Source organism: Lactuca sativa, chromosome 3 (assembly GCF_002870075.4).
Source record: "Lactuca sativa cultivar Salinas chromosome 3, Lsat_Salinas_v11, whole genome shotgun sequence".
Classification (NCBI taxonomy): Eukaryota; Viridiplantae; Streptophyta; class Magnoliopsida; order Asterales; family Asteraceae; genus Lactuca; species Lactuca sativa.
The window spans coordinates 57,414,885-57,430,913 of NC_056625.2; the positions used below are offsets into that span (position 1 = coordinate 57,414,885).

Genomic DNA, 16,029 nt, shown 5'->3' on the forward strand with positions numbered 1-16,029 from the left:
TCGTCTGTATGCTTACTGGAAACAAATATCATTGGTAATTTGGTATGGTTACTGAAATACTTGACAAAAGATTTTCCCATACCAAGGACTTTTTCTCAAATGAAGCTGATTGATAATAAAGTAATGCAATTCAGCCTGGCGCCTGGCACGTAAAAAAAGATAGAGTTGACTAACGACTATACAGAGAGAAAATAGAAAAGTAAACAACCAAAGTTGAAAAAAGCAGCGAAAAACTACTCGTGGGATTATGCGACCTTGATAGTAAAGATTGTCTGAGTTATAGTAAGAGTAAACAAGACGAATGCAGCAAGCAGGGCAATGACACTCCACGGATTATTGAAATACGTGCGTTTCAATCCTGCAAATGTATGGGGCCAATAACTATTATAGTAGGCATCCATTTGTTTCCACTCTTGATCATAAAAGAACTCTGGGCACGTAAAGTTTTTGCTCAACTTGTTTATCATATTTGCAGCATCCTCGTTTGAACCAAAATAACTTGCAAGGACTTTTGATTTTTTCAACAAGGCAACATCCTCTCCAGTATCAATTAGCATATCCATGGCACAAGCAAATGATGTAACATATTTCGTAACACCAGGAGTATGCTCATACATAATCAGGTTCCTTAAAATCAGTTCACTGTAATCGCCTATACGCACTTTTGGCATCCTCAGAGTTGGCCTTCTGTACCATGAAAATCTGGGAATGGTCGTGAAATTTGGGAACCATGAGGTTGATTCCAGTTTCATGGCCATTGCCCAATTTGGATCTTCATCATTAGGCTTAAACTTCACCCCTGCCCTACCCAATTCCATGGCTGAGTGGCCTTTGCAACTTAATAAAGACACCGGTGGCATGGGTTCCACAGGCTGATAATATTTGTGTACAAAGCCAAGAATGTGCTCAGGGGTTGAAGCACGGGGTACTACTCTATTTCCTAGAAATAAGTAGTAATACTTTACAAGTTCTTCAATATGCTTGGTAAGTGAGGCTCCCTTTTCAGATGCTAAAATAGTGCACTCGAAGATGTTTTCAAGAACAAAAAACGGGATTTGGTTTTCTATCAGCAGGAGATCATGAATTATTGATCGAGTAATCAATATGTTTGGAGTAATTAACAAGTTAGTCTCGGATGATGAGTTTGAAAGACTAGAAATAAACTCAAGTATGAAAAACCCATCTGTTACCATCATCTTAGCAAGCTCAGAATCGGAGTATGACATCGACCTTGCATAACATGTCTTGATACTTTCTATTGAATGAATCACCTTTTCAGCACATTTTCGCAATGTTTGCTCTGGCACCATACCTAAACGAAGCAACATATTATGTAAATAAATTGTTTTTTGAACTTCGTATTCTTGTAGATGTTCATCTTGTCTGTGAAGAGGTCCAATGGCGACCACCCTAGGGCTAAAAGAGGTTGGGCTCAGATCTCTGACCAAGCTAGGAACCATGTAGATTGATGGTGTCGTTTGTTTTCCTATAACCTCTCCATTTTCTTTACATTCAGGTGGAAGTTTGAAGGTATGCGCAATGATATCTACTAATTTAGACTCCATTCAAAATGTTGGCTTGATTTCTAACAGAAAACGTATGACACGAATAGTTCGTTTATGGAGTATATATAACTGACTACTGAGAAACCAAATCGTGCATACACTTTACAACAGAAACCTCTACAAAGCTCACCTAAAACTACTTTCTCCTAAACCAAGTGCAGGAGCTTAGCTTCTCGATCTAAGAACAAATTGATAAAAAAAATGCAGAGGGTTTCTTAAAAGGAGAAGCGAGCTAGAGAGAAAACTAAAGTAATGCCAGATTTTGAAATATATATATATTTTTTAATAAAAGAAATAAATTATTTAAAAAAATAAAAGTAAAAATAGATAGTTAATTGCCAATTGGTGCTCGGAGAAAGTTGCATACAATTAAAAACAAAAACCAAGGAGTAGAACACGTGACACTATGCATGGAAGCTTGCGCTTTTATAGTATGAACCAATAGATTTTATTTTCACGCATAGAAGTAAGAGGATCCAATCCTTTTTTTTTTTTCACACTTACAAGTAAGAGCATCCAATCCTCTTTTTTAACATTTTTTTATTAGTTGATAACGTTTTTGGAAAGTTGTTTTAGCATCTACCTAACTTACTCATACAACATGGATTATTCTATATTCATATTTCACCAAATGTTAAAAATTCATTTTGCGCTTCGTATCTTCCACTTTCATCCACATATTCTTCTCTTGTATACAAAAGAAGATATTATGTATAAATATGGTATAATTTACTCAAAATAAGAATTAATATACTTTCTTTAATATGTGCCATTAATACGTATATAATAATTACAACGTTTTTATAATAACCATTATTATTAAATAATTATTATAAAATCTAAACAAAAATTTGATTTTATTAATTTAATAAATTTATATAAATGTTAGATTTTTCCTAACTATTTTTAATTATCAATTTTATTTTTTCTTTTTAACCGGTGGTTTTCATGGACTTTAACCTAGTTATAAAATAAAGAGAAATCAAATATACTTCTAACTTTTGTTTCTATCTATTTTTTATTTATTAGATCAAAACAAATGTCAAAATCAAAATAGATAATTACTAAATTATATATGTCATTATTTCATCATGAGTTGGAAGATAAATGGAAACAAAATATCAAGATATTTAATTTATCTACGATAAATGTACATGTTATTCGAAAGATCATTACAAACACTTGTTTTTTCCCTTGACCTTCTAATATATATATATATATATATATATATATATATATATATATATATATATATATATATATATATATATATATATATTAGATTTTTTCACATTTAATCACTACATATTGTAGCATTTTATTTTATACCCTAATTAAATTACATATAAGATTTCTTTTAGGCCTTATATATATATATATATATATATATATATATATATATATATATATATATATATATATATATATATATATATATATATAGAGGATCAAATGAGAATATCTAAAAGGTTGAGAACGCAAGAACAGACCACAACCTTATAAATAATTAGATCTATGACTATTATCAGCTGGACCATTTATGAATATTTATAAAACTGATGTGCTAAATATGTAACATTGAAATGGCAAGAAGGGTACAATAGGAAATCCATATAATTTAATTAAACAGAAATTCCTATAATCTCTCTATTTCTCTCTCTCTCTCTCTCTCTCTCTCTCTCTCTCTCTCTCTCTCTCTCTCTCTCTCTCTCTCTCTCTATTTAACTAGAAAACTCTAATTTATTTATTTTGAAAAAACCGGCCGCACACCCCCACCTTATTCACCACTGTTTTCGTTCATCATCTTTTGCCATCCTCCATCGTCGACCGTCGCACAACTAAAATCCCGGATAAAACAACAAAACACGAATTGCGTTTTAGGTGGGTGTGTGTGGTCTTAAAAATCAGAAAAGAAGATGATCTGAGACGAGGAGACGGGAGCGGATTCGAAGCATGAAACACAATTTGAGGTAATTTGGTTGAAGGAAATCAAGATACAGAGGGAATAAATCGAACACACATAGGTTCTCAATCTCCTTGTGTTGTTGTGTGGTCACGAGAACATAAATAAGAGCAGGGTAGTCACCGATGGCGGCAACACTGACCACCCGAGAGGGAAACGGCGGAGCTCAACGGCGTAGGTGGTCAGAAAAAGGTATGAGTTAAGTCAATTTCGTATTTCTGTTGTTCAAGTTCATAATGTCGATTGATATTAAGCCCTTGTAAAATTTCCTTGATTGTCATTTTAACATAAATTCAATTAATAAGCTTCCTTCCTAAGCTTCTGATTTCTCGTTTCGATCCACCAAGTCAACAAAAAAGTTAATTGAAATTGAGGATTGTCTTTGTTGGCGTTGTGTGGTTTGAATTTTAAGATGCAACAACAACAAAAATTAACAAGTGGAGCATTTTTTTTTTTTGCGTTTCCAGAATTGCCTTCTGAAGATTATCAATTGCAATCGATAATTAATTGAAATTGAGGATTATTTGTGTTTGTTGGCGTTGTGTGGTGTGAATTTTGAAACCAACGATTCAATTTTGATTTACAAATGTATTGATTGTCGCTATAGTCTAATTCTGGTGGAGCGATTCAGTCAAGAACATGGAGTCGAGGTCTAATTACATCCAAATTCTATTATATTCAATTTTTGGATGTTTAGATTTTTTTAAGGTTAGTTGAATATACTTTTTTCTTGGTGGATTCTGATTTCGGAATCCCAGGAGCAATTTGAAGAGTAAAAACAAAACATTGACATGGTGGCTGTGAAATTTGTGAATTGCCAATTTTTTCAAAACATCATTGATTTGTTTGCAGGTTATCACTGTGGCAAATACTCTAGAGTTTATCATTGATTGGTTTTGTATCTTCAAGTAATCCGTTCTACAGGTTGCATGGGAAAGCTTGTGCTATGCTACTGTTACATTACACATACAAAAGGAAGGGTAAAAAGGGAAAAGAGTAATTACAGCAACATTAGATTTGTGTTACTTCCAGCTTTGTATAAGGATTATCTTTGGTTGTGGAGGGCGTATTTGACATCGAGTTCATTGGCTTTGTATCTGGGACGATTGGGTTATTTCATGAAATGCGCGAGAGAGGTATTCATTTGTGAATAGCAAGGTATTCATTTGTTAATAAGAATGTATTAATTGGTAAATAGCAGTGTAATCATCTGTGAATGTGTATTTATTTATGATTAGATGTATTCTATGATTCATTTGTGAATACCAGGATATTCATTTGTTAATAACAATGCATTCATTTGTAAATAGCAGTGTAATCATATGTGAATAAGTTTGTTTATTTAAGATTAAAGGTATTCTTTTATGAAGAAATGATAATTTTTACACCCCTCTTATTTTCGGTTGATTAAAAGAAAAGAATTGGATTACTTATAAATTGATATGTATTCATTTGTGATTGTAGTAGTATAGGTTTTTTTGAAAAAAAAAATTGTTTATGAATACAAATGTATTGATTGGGGGTTGGATTTCTATTAATTTTATCGAAAAAAAAAACGTGAAATAGGAGAAAAAAATATTTTTTAAGAAAAAAAATTAAATTTTTATGGTTAAAATTTTTGTTTGATAAAAATGTTATTTATATTTCGTTAATAAGAAAAATAAAAAATCAAATATTTCCTTCTTTTTTGGTATGTGATCCTAAATTTAAGGGAATTTGATTGATTTTATTTTATTTTAATTTAATTAAAACATACAATTACTAATATGCCTTTATATATTGATTGGTCCAGAACTGTTCTCACATTCTCAACCTTTAAGGTGTTCTTATTTGATCATTTCTCTCTCTCTCTCTCTCTCTCTCTCTATATATATATATATATATATATATATATATATATATATATATATATATATATATATATAGAGAGAGAGAGAGAGAGAGAGAGAGAGAGAGAGAGAGAAAAAAAGAGAGAGAGTTAAGTTCAAATGTTTTCACTATCTATTATGTGCATGTATGATTCATTCTGTACCAATCATTTTAGTTATTTTAAAAAAATAATTAATGCATATTAAATGCTGAAGATGTAATTAATATTCATTATATCTTCAACAAGTAATATGCATTAATTACTTTTTTAAAATAACTAAAATGATTGTTCCGGAATCAATTATACATGTACACAATAGATAATGAAAACAAAATAACCCTATATGTATATATATATATATATATATATATATATATATATATATATATATATATATATATATATATATAGGATATAGATCCGGTAAGAATTTTTTTTTGGTAGGAAGGTAAGAAGTTTTTTTTCTACATATTTTTTTGACGAACAAAAGAAATGAATCACTAGATGATTCATTTGTAAGTTGATTCACAACAAAAAATTCCCAAAAAAAACATATTTATGATTCATTTTTAAGTAAATTAAGAAAAAATTCACTTTTGTGACAATTTTAGTGAATAACAACAAAATCATTGTATAAATGAATCATCGAGATGTTTTTTTGAGAATTTTTTCTTGTGAATCATCTAATGATTCATTTTGTTTGTTCGCGAAAAAAATATGTAGAAAAAAAAACTTCTTACCTTCCTACCAAAAATTTCCTTCTTATTTGATCTTGACTCTTTCTCTCTCTCTCTCTCTCTCTATATATATATATATATATATATATATATATATATATAACTAATTGATTTAATAAACAAAACAAAAGTTAATATATTTTATGAAAAAGTTATATAACTTCAAAATAGTTGTCAAAACTTTCAAAATTAAAAAATATCAAATATTATAAATATTGTTGTTACATAATGTTTTATCATTTTTTTTATTCTTTTTAATTACATATGTAAACCCAAATGAAGTTTCTCCACCACCCCTCTGTATATATACACTCCATAGTAAACGTACCTGAAGTTTCCCAAAGAAGAAGATTGTTTCACAAACATTCATCACGAGAAAAAAATTAGCAAAATCCTCGTAAGAGATTAATAAATCAACACATGATTGTTTCTCACCCTCCTTCAACTTTTGGTTGCTTTTTAAAGGAGGATCCACCATTGTTGATGTGTGAATGAGAATGATATTTGTGTATATGATATGAACTCATTCCATGTTGAGCTCGTATCACGCCATGAGCCCCATGTAAAACTCACTCCTTAAAGTTTGATTGTAGGAGAAAGGGACACTTAGACTTATAAGTCACCAACTTATTTTACTTTTGACCGACGTGAGATCGTAACACCATCGCATAAAGGGGATTCAATCACAATTTTTGATAGGTTTTAAAGAGGGATCCACCATATGTGTTGCTCCTAACACTCCATGAATCTTATGGGTCAAAAATGTCACATGCCTCATTTTGTTATATAGTTGTAAAGCTAGGTATTGAACCATCAAAAAATTTCTACAACTTTAGGTTTATATAGTTAATCAACCATTAGACAAGCGACTTTAACATCCGTAACAATACAAAATCATTAATCGATAACAATTACACATACCAATGTTGTAAAAATCCCAACTAGGTCCTGATTAATCTTGATGCGCTACCGACTAGTGATTAATCCATGCCTACATAATGAGTAAAGAAGTAGAAAACGATAAAATTTGAACACTTTGAAGAAGTTGTATGTCGATATAAACTATTGAGGAATGATTAGTATGATATTAATCATATTAACTTATTTTGATATGATATTAGTGATATTTATGAACTTTCTTATGATATTAACCATATTTTTTTAAAAGAAAAGTTCAACAAATTAGCAATTTATGGTACCCGATTAATCTCCCAGTTAATCCATTAACCCCAGTTCACCGACTACCTAACGTTAAACGTTTTTTTCAACTTTGAAAAATACACATTCATAAACACAATTGAAAGGTTTATCCAGTTAATCAAGTGCGCTATCTTGTAATTAGATGGATTGTCTAAAACATAATTGAGAACAACCGTTATCTTGTTGATTTTACGGATGACAAACCTAAGCATAACAACACACTTTGAATTGCTCCCATTTCTATTTTCATGTTCACTGGTGGCTATGGTTTCATCACAATCGTAATTTAACCTTGAAACATCCATATTAGTTTTTTCATCAAGCTCATCTACCGTTGGATTCGATTTCATCATTATCATAACTAAACGCTAAAACATCCATTGCAGTCATTTCGTCATGCTCATCCACAGGTGGATTCGATTTCATCGGAGTAATAACTAAACTATAAAACATCCATCGTAGTTGTTTCGTCAGGCTCAACCGCAGGTGGGTTATATTTCATCGGAATCGAAATTATACCCTGGAATATCCATGATAGTTGTTTTGTAAAGCTCATTCTCCTCCAATTTGGCATGGTGACGTGAGTTTCCAAACATAACCCAACAAAATTCATCATAATGGAAGTGTGATTAGATAAGAACATAAATTTGCATCGAAAATAGAACCAAAGGCCGTACAAGTTGGTGAATTTGGGGGAAGAGATCGTAATGGATAAGCGGGTGAACAGTTGTGACAGGGTGTGACAATGTAAGATGTCTTTGGATATGTGTTGATTTTGTTAGTTGTAGGTAGGGGTGAGCATTGGAACTTGGTATCTGTTTCGGAACTGAAACCGCCTTGGAACTGTCAGCGGTTTCGGTTCCGGTTCTTATTTTTTCGAAATCTTTATCTGTTTGGTATCCGCCGAAACCGGTTTATATATAAACTAACTTATATAATCATGGATTTATCTTAAATAAAAATTTTAATTTTCAGTTTGTTATAAACGTCTAAATAATCAACATATGCAAAGCGTGAGAGAGATATTGTGGTTATTATGACTTTTCAATATATGCAAAGCAAATTGCAACTAAAAACTAGTTATGCTAGTAGATAATGATCTCCATCATTTTGCCATATTTTATACGTACAGCAGCAATGGTTATAACAGGCTTTTAAAAAAATCTTTATCACGCAGTTTCAAATTCGAATTATCCATAGCTGCCAAAAAGGAACTATTGCGAATACAACAATAATACTAAACTCAAATTTCAATTTGTTATGCATATCGATTAATACTACATATTAATAAACACCCACAAATATTTTTAATTGATAACCAATGGTTAGTATAATGATTTGTAATGATTGAATTTTATGAACTTCATTACAAACCGATACCCGGAACCGAACCGGTCCTTCGGTTCGAGTTCCGGTTCCAAAATATAAGGAACTTGTGTAATCGGCTCGGGTTCCGTTTCCAAAGTTTCAAGAACCGGCGGTTCTGCTTCCAGAAAATTAGGGCGGTTACCCGCTTATGAGAGAGAGAGAGAGAGAGAGAGAGAGAGAGAGAGAGAGAGAGAGAGAGCCATCATGTATTTTATACTCCTCGAAGTTATAAATTGGTAAAATGAAAAGAAAAATTAAAAAGGTATTCATTCTTTTTAGATGGACCAACGGACCATTGGCATTAGTGTTTTAAAAACGGATTCAAACCGGCCGGTTGAACCCGTCGAACCAGGACCAGAGGTGAAGACATTTTGATTTGGACCGGTTTTATAATGATTTCCTGACCGGATTGAACCAGCCGGTTTTGGTAAAAAATTAGTTCAACCGGATGAATTAAACCGGAATGGACCGGATTGAACCAGAGAGTCTTGGATTTTTGTGTTTGTTTTGGGTTTCTTTGTTTGATTTTGGTTTCTATAACGAATGTTTTTATATGTTGCATTCAATTTAGGTTTGTAATATTAAAAAGATGGCAAGTTTTGTAATCAATGTATATGTAGGATAATTAAACATATAAAAATATAGAACTAATTTGACCATCCGGTTAAACTGGAAAACATCACCCGACCGGTTGAATTAATAAACCGGTTTTTAAAACATTGATCGGTATAAATTTGAAAAACCAAATTTTCAAAAATCATTGGGACATACACTATCTTTTTTTACAAGCGACCAAAATATAAATTTGACAAAACCATAACTACAATTTCTATAAGAGTAAGTTACATGAATGGTCCTTATGGTTTGCGGTAATTTGAATGTTTGGTCATAACTTATTTTTTTAACTCGGAAGGTCCCTATAATTCGTTTTTGTTGTGTTTAGTCTCTGTCTTACCTAAAGAAACTATTTTACTCTTGATTTTTTAATTTAATTAAATAAGATGGGATAGATAAGATAAGATAAGGTAAGGTGAAAGTGAGTTTAGGGATGTATTTATTTAAATATATTAAAAAAATCAAGGGCAAAATAATCTTTTTATATATGACAAGGACCAAACACACAATAAAAACAAACTAAAGGGACCTTTTGAGTTAAAAAAAATAAGTTTGGACCAAATGTGCAAATTACTCCAAACCATAGGGACCATTTGTGTAATTTACTCTTTCTATAATTCACTTATATCTATAGATAGCACAAGTAGTTACAACTCAAACCATGAACAACTCATTTAGCCAACTTCAGTCCTTCACGAATCTCTTGCTTCCTACCTTCAGATTTCAACGACTCTACACACTACGCCTTGAATTACTTGTACATTAACCGCACTAAAACGAATCAAATAAATTTATAACAAGTGTTCCAGATATATTCATTGTTTCCAAGATTAGTTTGATTTAGACTAAAATCCATAATTTCAACTTTCTCAACCATTATTCTCTAGCAAACCAGATCCAAGTTGGCACAAATATGCCAAAAGAGCTCTAGTGCAACAAAAAAAAAGGGAAGTTTTGAACAGTTGTAGATAAGTTAACGAAGAAATCATCATTCTTGAAACATATTTCTACAAAATACTTCATTTTTGTAGAGTATAGCATTTTAAAATATCAGTCTATCTATTTCCAACAAAAAGTCAATGACTGATTTATTTTTATCTCGTTACAATATCTATTGTAAACATAACAGAGAATATAAAAAGAATCACCTTCAGGAAGATGAGCCCTTCAACTGGGAGTCCTCAACTGAAGAATTGCTCTGTAGTACTGAACACATGTTTGAAGGTGAATCAGTGAAGAAAACAGGATCCTCCATGTTCTCAACATATAAAGTGACAATTTGGGGGATCGGAGGCATGCTCACATCCGAAACCCCTTCAAGAATCCGTTCCACCAAACTCATTGAAGGCCTACTGTCTTCCTCATCTTGGATACACCAACATGCAACTTTGCAAATTTTTGTCACTTCTTCAACACAAGCTTCCCTATTTAATCTACTGTCTAACAGGCTAAGGATATCACCTCCCTCCATAAGAACATTCGTAACCAAACCTGGGAAGAATGTACTCCTTGAATCATCACAATGCACCACATTTCGTTTTCCGTATACTAATTCAAAAAGCATCATTCCATAGCTATAAACATCTGCCTTAGCTGTGACTGCTAACCCTGATATCCATTCCGGTGCTAGATACCCGGGTGTCCCTCTAATAGTTGTCAAAACCCTACTAAAATCTCTACCAACAAGTTTTGCCAGACCAAAGTCTGCAATTTTTGGACTGAAATCTGCACCTAAGAGAATGTTTTCTGGCTTTATGTCACAGTGAATGATACAGTCTCTGCACTTCTCATGAAGATAGGCCAACCCTTTTGCAGCTCCTAGTGCAATCTGATACCTCGTTTTCCAGTTTAAAACTTGTTTTCCTCGGAAAAGATGGGTGTCCAGAGAACCATTTTCCATGTAATCATACACCAACAACTTATTGCTCCCTTCAGAACAGAAGCCACGAAGGCGTACAAGATTAACGTGTTGGATGGATCCGATTGTGCTGACTTCGCTCCTGAACTGCTTCTCTCCTTGGCTTATGCTTTCCAGCTTTTTCACTGCTACAGTGGATGAATCACGCAGTACCCCCTTGAAAACAGAGCCAAAACCACCTCCTCCTAATTTGTGGGAGAAATTTTTGGTGGCTACTTTTAAATCTTTGTAGGTGAACGCCAGCAATGATCCCTCCATTGTCGTCTTTCCAACTGAGATTCTCTTTTTTCTATATATTAAAACCAAAATCAGACCCCAGAGAAAAGCCCCACCTACAACAGCACCCACAATGACCCAATAACTCTTTGTATGATGTGGAAGATCTTTAGAAGCGACTTTCACGTAGATTGTTTTTCCACTATCATTATCTTCCGATAGGTTCAAGAGATCTCCATTCCAAACCAAACACTGATTATCGACAAAAGAGTAGGCATTACAGGAGCAATTCTTCAAACACGTGGTACGACATTCTTCCGCACTCCCAACTTCCAGAGTTATATTTGAAGGTGGGTAGCTCTTGGCTTTAATCATGAGAGAATCTTGCTTTTCCATGTTCCCCCCACACTGCAAATCAGTTTTTCTCACACACCCACCGGAGAAATCACTCTGATTCCAATCACTCTCTGATCTAGGTTTGAAGCCAATGAAGCAATTACAGAATTGTGATACAGCCTGACTACAAATCCCAAAGGCGCCACACAGAGCAAAGACATCACACCGTGTTTTAGGTTGAGACCAAAACAAATTCCAGTCATTGGCAGTCTCCACCCATGTTAGTTGCTGAACTTGACCAGAAACATCTATTACGAAGCTAGATGTAACGGAAGGATTATACACTGTGTAAGTGACATAACTCTCGTTCTCATTCTTATGGTAGCTGAAATTAAAAAGGGAATTCGATGTCATTTCAGGTACTAAGTCAAATGTTTTCCCATTCCAAGAACCGCTTGTCCAATATTGATGGGAGCCATTCCACTGGATCACATACTCATTGCTAGATGGATGAAGCTCCAAAGAGAAGAGTCCAACAGCTGGATCTTCTTTGCTTCTCCATGATGTAAGAACCTGGTTCCTTTTTGTTCTATTATCATAACCAAATTTAGCACCAGGCAACCAAGTATGTGTTGGGTGATCAAAACTTTGCCAAACAGGTTCAACTGAATTTGAGCTGTCACTCAAAACTAAGTTACCATCATCACGAAGAACAGCTATTGCAGACTTCAAAGTGGTGGTGGTGGAGACGTTTGTGGACCAAATCTGGAACTTGGACTCATTCAAGAGCACCAAATTACCATCAATGATTTTTAATTCTGAACGGAATCTATCAGTGATGGGTGTATCTCTGTTTGCCACCCAAACTATGATAGGAGGATTTGAATAGAGTTTCTTATACCAGATGCCTATGTAATAGTTGAAAGAGTTACCTGCCTTGAAGAAACCCAACTCGAATTTTTCACCTTCGGATATGATTGTAAGGTCTCCTGACAGAGACTGGTTTGTAGATAGAGTGTTGGTTCCATATGAGATAGTGATGGATAAAGTGAAAAACAGGAGGACCAAAAACCCTGATAAGTTACTGCTACTTTCTGTGAAGCTCATGACTACTACCAAACTTGGACACCGAGATGGATAAAGAGAGAATGATAAATGGCAGATTTCAAATCATATGCAGAAATATATTTCAAGTTTGGAGTTTCACAAATGGATATACTTCTTCCAAGAGTTTAGTTATAAGTGTTTCATGAAATAGTTATGAAACTTTCAAATAAGTTGAACGAAATAGTACACAAGTTGACAGTGGAATGGGTCAATGTGAGGAATTTTAAATTAATATATTCATCTTCATATTGATTAGTATATATAATACACAGATATACATACAATAGCTAACTAGCCATAACAGGATTTAAAAAAATCAAATCATATCTCATCTCTAATAGTCATGAATCACCTATCTGTTTCGTAAGTTTGACAAATGACTTCGTAAACAGATATAAATGCAAAATACAAGTTCTACATGATAGGTCTTTAATTACATCCGTCCTTGATAACCTAGAAGGAAACATAAAAACCATTCTTGCATGATATGAGCCAAATTCTTCCACAAGGGAGTTATTCAGTTATTTTCATCCCAAGTTACTAGGCAAAGGCAATGTTTTTATATATATTTGATTACTTGGATGTTTTAGCATCCTTTTATGATTCTTGTTAAAGACATATAATATATTATCCTCTTATGATTCTTGTTAGACTTTTAAATATATTGTTCTATCATCTTAAAATATTTGTGTATGTGTGTGTGTCTCTCTCTCTCTCTCTCTCTCTCTCTCTATATATATATATATATATATATATATATATATATATATATATATATATATATATATATATAGGGTTAGGTTATTTTGTTTTCACTATCTATTGTATGCATGTATGACTGATTCTGGACCAATCATTTTATTATTTTAAGAAAGTAATTAATACATATTACATGTTAAAGATATAATAGGTATTAATTACATCTTCAACATTTAATATGCATTAATTACTTTCTTAAAATAACTAAAATGATTGGTCCAAAATTAATCATAAATGCACATAATAGATAGTGAAAACATTTGAACCTAAGTCTCTCTCTCTCTCTCTCTCTCTCTATATATATATATATATATATATATATATATATATATATATATATATATATATATATATCTTAGAATAATAATAAGTTTAATTAGGCTATTTTTGTTAGGTAAAGAACACGGATAAACTCAAAGAGGTCAGACGAGAAAGAAAAAACAAAAACGAAAATCAAAACACATGTATTTAAGCGGTTCACACTTTCTTACGATATGCTACATCCAGAGTGTCCAGGGGCGGAACACAGACATTTTATCTAGGGGGCGACAACAACTTTATCCTGACAATCTACATGTGTGATTAGACGCAGACAACTCATGCACTACACTTCGTAGCCTTCGAGGTTTCTTTAACCTATATTAGTTTATCAGATTTCAGTTTATATTTTTTTATTTTACTATATTAGATTTTCATTTTTAAGAGAGAAACACAGATGTAAGTGAAAGCTCCATACCTTTGAGCGACTGAAAGAGAGATATGAGAGGAGTGCCTGCCCCGACGATGAATTTGTAGCAATCCGATGAGAAGCACGAAGGAAACAATACTATTGTCTAGTCAAGCATGTTGGCTACGAGAGAAAATGGAGTGCAAGAAGGCGACGGAAAGGAGATGAGTGAACCCCAATGACGGAGAGGAAAATTTTAGGTTTTCTTATTTTAAATCTTGAAAATGCGAGTCAAAAATTGGTATTGGTATTTTAATAGGGTTTGTATTTTAGTTTCCGATTTCTTAGTTAATAACTTTTCTAATAATATGTTAGTTATATGGGCTGATAATAATATCTGGAGGGGCCGGTTAGTCTATTTTTTAAAAAAATTCAACATGCATAATTATTGATATTATATTAGTTGATATTTGGAAGATAAAAACCTGGGGGCCATGGCCCCCCTAGCCCCTTCTACGTTCCGCCCCTGCCAGTGTTGAGAGAGAGAGAGAGAGAGAGAGTGTAGAATTTAATCGGGATTGAACTCCCCATTAACCCCCCCCCCCCCCTCATATTAGTTGATATTCGGAAGATAAAAACCTGGGGGGCCATGGCCCCCCTAGCCCCTTCTACGTTCCGCCCCTGCCAGTGTTGAGAGAGAGAGAGAGTATAGAATTTAATCGGGATTGAACTCCCCATTAACGACCCGTTCCCGGTATGTTAATTCATTGGTAATTGTTGTAAGTTTTGCATGAGGGACTCGGCGAGTTCATAGCCTGACTCGCCGAGTAGGGTCGCGACTTCGAGCACGTGTGAGCCGGGGACTCGGCGAGTCCATATCCCTGACTCGGTGAGTCCATCCGTCTGGGTGAAACCCTAAATCCCCGGGTTGCCCACTATTTAAGTCACCTTATAGCCCCATTCTCGCCTCCCTCACCCTGAGAACACTGTGAGAAAGAACCCTAATCCACCCTTGTGTGAGCTAAGTGTTTTGTGCCATTTTGTGAAGGTTTGAAGAAGGAGAAGAAGAAAGGAGCAAGGAGAAGAGGTGTAGTGCAAAGATCCAAGGGCAAATCTGAGTTATTTGAGGTATTTTCGGATTTTCCCTCTTGTTATATGCTTTAAACCTCCATTAGAGCTCTCCTAGGATCTAGTTGATGCTTGTTCCAAGCCTTATGTTTGCATGAATGACTTAATAAGTCGAGATATCTTTAGATCTGAATGATTGGGTGTTGTAGAGCCCATATCTACTGCCTTTTGGAGTTACTTTGCATATTAACCATAGATCTACCCATTTTGTGCATCTTTTAGCCTTATTTCCCTTATTCATGAGGTTGTACACGTAAAGTTGGAAACTTTACGTGGTAAATCAGCTTATTGGACTCAGATCTATCAATTGTATGTGTTGGATTCAAACAAAATCGAGTAAAAATCAGTTGCATGGCGGAAACTCGGCGAGTCGGGAAGAACGACTCGGCGAGTTGGGTCGCGAGTTCCCGATTCCTTCATTTTTATCAGTGTCGAGTGGATCCCGTGAGTTAGAGAGTGGACTCAGCGAGTTGAGAGTAGACTCAGTGATGGAGGGACTCGACGAGTTGTTCATACAACTCGGCGAGTCCAAGGCAATCTTCTTAAGATCAAGAACAACTCGTCGAGTTTGTTCATACGG

General features: G+C 33.8%; 2 protein-coding genes across 2 annotated transcripts; both read right to left on the minus strand.

The window, feature by feature from the left end:
• Positions 1–245: 245 nt before the first annotated feature.
• Positions 246–1,565, minus strand: LOC111890090 (putative UPF0481 protein At3g02645). The gene has a single exon (XM_023886243.1). It carries the CDS (start codon positions 1,563–1,565, stop codon positions 246–248), a length of 1,320 nt encoding a protein of 439 aa, XP_023742011.1.
• An 8,793-nt stretch (positions 1,566–10,358) lies between these two features.
• Positions 10,359–13,032, minus strand: LOC111890105 (G-type lectin S-receptor-like serine/threonine-protein kinase At2g19130). Its single transcript, XM_023886256.3, has one exon. It carries the CDS (start codon positions 12,893–12,895, stop codon positions 10,469–10,471), a length of 2,427 nt encoding a protein of 808 aa, XP_023742024.1. The 5' UTR covers positions 12,896–13,032; the 3' UTR covers positions 10,359–10,468.
• Positions 13,033–16,029: the final 2,997 nt, after the last annotated feature.